Source organism: Entelurus aequoreus, linkage group LG10 (genome assembly GCF_033978785.1).
Source record: "Entelurus aequoreus isolate RoL-2023_Sb linkage group LG10, RoL_Eaeq_v1.1, whole genome shotgun sequence".
In the NCBI taxonomy this organism is placed as follows: domain Eukaryota; kingdom Metazoa; phylum Chordata; class Actinopteri; order Syngnathiformes; family Syngnathidae; genus Entelurus; species Entelurus aequoreus.
This window is the reverse complement of record NC_084740.1, coordinates 50,617,535-50,622,534: the sequence shown is the minus strand read 5'-3', so window position 1 is coordinate 50,622,534 and position 5,000 is coordinate 50,617,535. Positions and strand designations below refer to the sequence as shown.

At 41.2% G+C, this 5,000-nt stretch overlaps 1 protein-coding gene across 3 annotated transcripts in view; it reads left to right on the top strand.

The window, feature by feature from the left end:
* LOC133658751 (sodium/potassium/calcium exchanger 1-like) overlaps window positions 1-5,000 on the top strand; it is a 25,927-nt gene that overhangs the window by 18,656 nt on the left and 2,271 nt on the right. For all 3 annotated transcript variants that reach the window (XM_062061115.1, XM_062061114.1, XM_062061116.1), the window contains 2 exons: window positions 1,907-2,073; window positions 3,980-5,000. The exon at window positions 3,980-5,000 is cut by the window's right edge. In XM_062061115.1, coding sequence (XP_061917099.1) covers window positions 1,907-2,073; window positions 3,980-4,229 — 417 coding nt within the window. In that variant the 3' untranslated portion in view covers window positions 4,230-5,000. The remainder of the gene's footprint in view (window positions 1-1,906; window positions 2,074-3,979) is intronic.

The window sequence follows — 5,000 nt, the reverse complement described above, 5'->3', positions numbered from 1 at the left end:
AAATAAGCAGGGGCGTCCATGGTAACGTTGCTTGGATGGCAACATATGTTGCTCCAAAAGCTGTATGTACCTTTCAGCATTAATGGTGCCTTCACAGATGTGTAAGTTACCCATGTCTTGGGCACTAATACACCCCCATACCATCACACATGCTGGCTTTTACACTTTGCGCCTATAACAATCCGGATGGTTCTTTTCCTCTTTGGTCCGGAGGACACGACGTCCACAGTTTCCAAAAACAATTTGAAATGTGGACTTGTCAGACCACAGAACACTTTTCCACTTTGTATTTAAATTTTCCTGAGGGAACTCTCCTGAAGGAATCAATAAAGTACTATCGATCTATCTATCTATCAGTCCATCTTAGATGAGCTCAGGCCCAGCGAAGCCGACGGCGTTTCTGGGTGTTGTTGATAAACGGTTTTCGCCTTGCATAGGAGAGTTTTAACTTGCACTTACAGATGTAGCGACCAACTGTAGTTACTGACAGTGGGTTTCTGAAGTGTTCCTGAGCCCATGTGGTGATATCCTTTACACACTGATGTCGCTTGTTGATGCAGTACAGCCTGAGGGATGGAAGGTCATGGTCTTAGCTGCTTACGTGCAGTGATTTCTCCAGATTCTCTGAACCCTTTGATGATATTACGGAGCGTAGATGGTGAAATCCCTAAATTCCTTGCAAAAGCTGGTTGAGAAAGGTTTTTCTTAAACTGTTCAACAATTTGCTCACGCATTTGTTGACAAAGTGGTGACCCTCGCCCCATCCTTGTTTGTGAATGACTGAGCATTTCATGGAATCTACTTTTATACCCAATCATGGCACCCACCTGTTCCCAATTTGCCTGTTCACCTGTGCGATGTTCCAAATAAGTGTTTGATGAGCATTCCTCAACTTTATCAGTATTTATTGCCACCTTTCCCAACTTCTTTGTCACGTGTTGCTGGCATCAAATTCTAAAGTTAATGATTATTTGCAACAACAAAAAAAAAGTTTATCAGTTTGAACATCAAATATGTTGTCTTTGTAGCATATTCAACTGAATATGGGTTGAAAATGATTTGCAAATAATTGTATTCCGTTTATATTTACATCTAACACAATTTCCCAACTCATATGGAAACGGGGTTTGTAGAAAATATAACCCATTTATATTGGTTAGGGCCAAACTTTTTCCACTGAGGGCCACACACTGAAAAATCAAAGGACGTGGTGGACATTTTGATATGTTTTGCTTTCAAAACTAATAAAATGGGTAGATTTGAAAAAAACACAAAAAAAAACACATTAAGTACATGTGTCGTCCCTCGCCAAGTTTACAACTTCATTCTATTACAAAACTTTGTTCGTTATAAAAAGCACAATCTACATATTTTTGGCCTGAATTAAACATTTTCAGGCGTAAAAAAATGCTACTTTAACTAAAATTCCTCAATACTACAACAGTATTGGCCATGAGATGAGACCAAACCAATCAGAGCGAAGCTGTTCAGTATTGTGGCCACTGATTGGCTCAGCCTCAGGCAGCATCTAGCCCCGCCTTTTTGAGTGTAAAGGTGACAATGTGGGTGTTATTTTCATGTACAGAGGGCTCTAATAATGTTAACAGTTCACCTTTTGTCCTCCAAACATATTGCTGGGTATTGTGGCCAAAACAGCTCTATTTTTCTTTCATCTGACATCACATGGACAAAGATAAGACCTTCCGGAGGAAAGTTCTGTGGTCAGATGAAACACAAATTGAGCTGTAGAAATGATTGGAAACTCAAGACATCCATGACATGATGTTCTTTACAAGTATATGTAAACTTTTGACCACGAGTAATTGTGATGAATAAACATGCTGGCTAAGTGTTGATAATGAATCAGCTGCAAAATTCATGCAGCCGAGCTCTTGTTTTTTTGTAGGTTGGTGAGACCATCGGCATCTCGGAGGAGATTATGGGCTTGACCATCCTGGCTGCAGGGACGTCCATCCCTGACCTCATCACCAGTGTGATCGTGGCCCGTAAAGGCCTCGGTGACATGGCCGTGTCCAGCTCTGTGGGCAGTAACATCTTCGACATCACTGTGGGGTGAGCGCTACCAACACACCTTTTGTCTTTCCTTGTGCTTTTTATGGCGTCTAATTAGTGGAAAAAATAGAGCTAATTGTGTATAAATTGGGAAATTTCTTTCAAATGTGAGTTAGTTTATCCTGGACTGCTAGGTGACGATTACAAACCCCGTTTCCATATGAGTTGGGAAATTGTGTTAGATGTAAATATAAACGGAATACAATGATTTGCAAATAATTTTCAACCCATATTCAATTGAATATGCTACAAAGACAACATATTTGATGTTCAAACTGATAAACTTTTTTTTTTTGGCAAATAATCATTAACTATAGAATTTGATGCCAGCAACACGTGACAAAGAAGTTGGGAAAGGTGGCAATAAATACTGATAAAGTTGAGGAATGCTCATCAAACACTTATTTGGAACATCCCACAGGTGAACAGGCAAATTGGGAACAGGTGGGTGCCATGATTGGGTATAAAAGTAGATTCCATGAAATGCTCAGTCATTCACAAACAAGGATGGGGCGAGGGTCACCACTTTGTCAACAAATGCGTGAGCAAATTGTTGAACAGTTTAAGAAAAACCTTTCTCAACCAGCTATTGCAAGGAATTTAGGGATTTCACCATCTACGGTCCGTAATATCATCAAAGGGTTCAGAGAATCTGGAGAAATCACTGCACGTAAGCAGCTAAGCCCGTGACCTTCCATCCCTCAGGCTGTACTGCATCAACAAGCAACATCAGTGTGTAAAGGATATCACCATATGGGCTCAGGAACACTTCAGAAACCCACTGTCAGTAACTACAGTCGGTCGCTACATCTGTAAGTGCAAGTTAAAACTCTCCTATGCAAGGCGAAAACCGTTTATCAACAACACCCAGAAACGCCGTCGGCTTCACTGGGCCTGAGCTCATCTAAGATGGACTGATACAAAGTGGAAAAGTGTTCTGTGGTCTGACGAGTCCACATTTCAAATTGTTTTTGGAAACTGTGGACGTCGTGTCCTCCGGACCAAAGAGGAAAAGAACCATCCGGATTGTTATAGGCGCAAAGTGTAAAAGCCAGCATGTGTGATGGTATGAGGGTGTATTAGTGCCCAAGACATGGGTAACTTACACATCTTTGAAGGCACCATTAATGCTGAAAGGTACATACAGGTTTTGGAGCAACATATGTTGCCATCCAAGCAACGTTACCATGGACGCCCCTGCTTATTTCAGCAAGACAATGCCCAGCCACGTGTTACATCAACGTGGCTTCATAGTAAAAGAGTGCGGGTACTAGACTGGCCTGCCTGTAGTCCAGACCTGTCTCCCATTGAAAATGTGTGGCACATTATGAAGCCTAAAATAGCACAAGGGAGACCCCCGGACTGTTGAACAACTTAAGCTGTACATCAAGCAAGAATGGGAAAGAATTCCACCTGAGAAGCTTCAAAAATGTGTCGTCTCAGTTCCCAAACCTTTACTGAGTGTTGTTAAAAGGAAAGGCCATGTAACACAGTGGTGAACATGCCCTTTCCCAACTACTTTGGCACGTGTTGCAGCCATGAAATTCTAAGTTTATTATTATTTGCAAAATGAGTTTGAACATCAAATATCAATCAATCAATCAATGTTTATTTATATAGCCCTAAATCCCAAGTGTCTCAAAGGGCTGAATATGTTGTCTTTGTAGTGCATTCAACTGAATATGGGTTGAAAATGATTTGCAAATCATTGTATTCCGTTTATATTTACATCTAACACAATTTCCCAACTCATATGGAAACGGGGTTTGTAAATAGCAAGAAGACATCACAAGAGAGGTCTCACACAGGACGCCATTGAAGCTACTGCCCAGATCTTACCTATCAATAGAGACTGAGATTCATTTATCAAACTTTTAAAAACCTTCATCTTCCCGCCTCTTCAAAGTCTGCCGGTGCCGTGGCTCCTCTACTCGGCCATCCACGGTTTGGTCCCCGTGGCCGTCAGCAGCAACGGGCTCTTCTGCGCCATCGTGCTGCTCTTCCTCATGCTCCTCTTCGTCATTATCTCCATCGCGTGCTGCAAGTGGAAGATGAACAAGGGTCTGGGCTTCACCATGTTCCTGCTCTACTTCATCTTCCTGGTGCTCAGCGTCATGCTGGAGGACCGCGTCATCATCTGTCCTGTTTCCATCTGAAGGGACGCCACACTAATCACGTCAAACCACACAGAATCATGCAGTGTCATATTTTGGTATCAATAGCCGCTTTTTGTTGGATTGCAAAATGTGATTTTTGTACAATATTCACAGATTACTAGGGGTGTAACGGTACACAAAAATGTCGGTTCGGTACGTACCTCGGTTTAGAGGTCACGGTTCGGTTCATTTTCGGTACAGTGAGAAAACAACAAAATATACATTTTTGGGTTATTTATTTACCAAATTTGCTAAATCTTCCACCAAAAATATTTTTCTTAGTGTAATATTTGATGTGAAGTTATGGGAACCTTGGATAGGTCAATAATTCATAATAACATTGATTTTGATTCCATATTATGTTTTGAGCAATGACAGTTTGAAAGAAAAAAACCCAGCTTTGTTTTATTAGTCAACATTGCAACTTTTTCTAAATTACATTTAACCTTTAAGCTTTTTTATTTCGCTTTTTGTTTATTTTAATAGTATTTTTAGAATGTGCCGTGGGCCTTTAAAACATTAGCTGTGGGCCACAAATGGCCTCCGGGGCACACTTTTGACACCCCTGCTATAGATAATAAAATGAATCTATGGATAAAAAGCAGAGCCTGGCGACGCATGCGCGTTTATCATAACTCTCTCACTCTCTCTGTCTCTGCCCCTCCCTCACCAATGCTGCTGCACACCTTCACAATTTGTTTTGTTTTTAACCCTTTCTTAACCCTGAACGTACATTGAAAATACACGCAACCCTAACTCAAAACGCCGGAC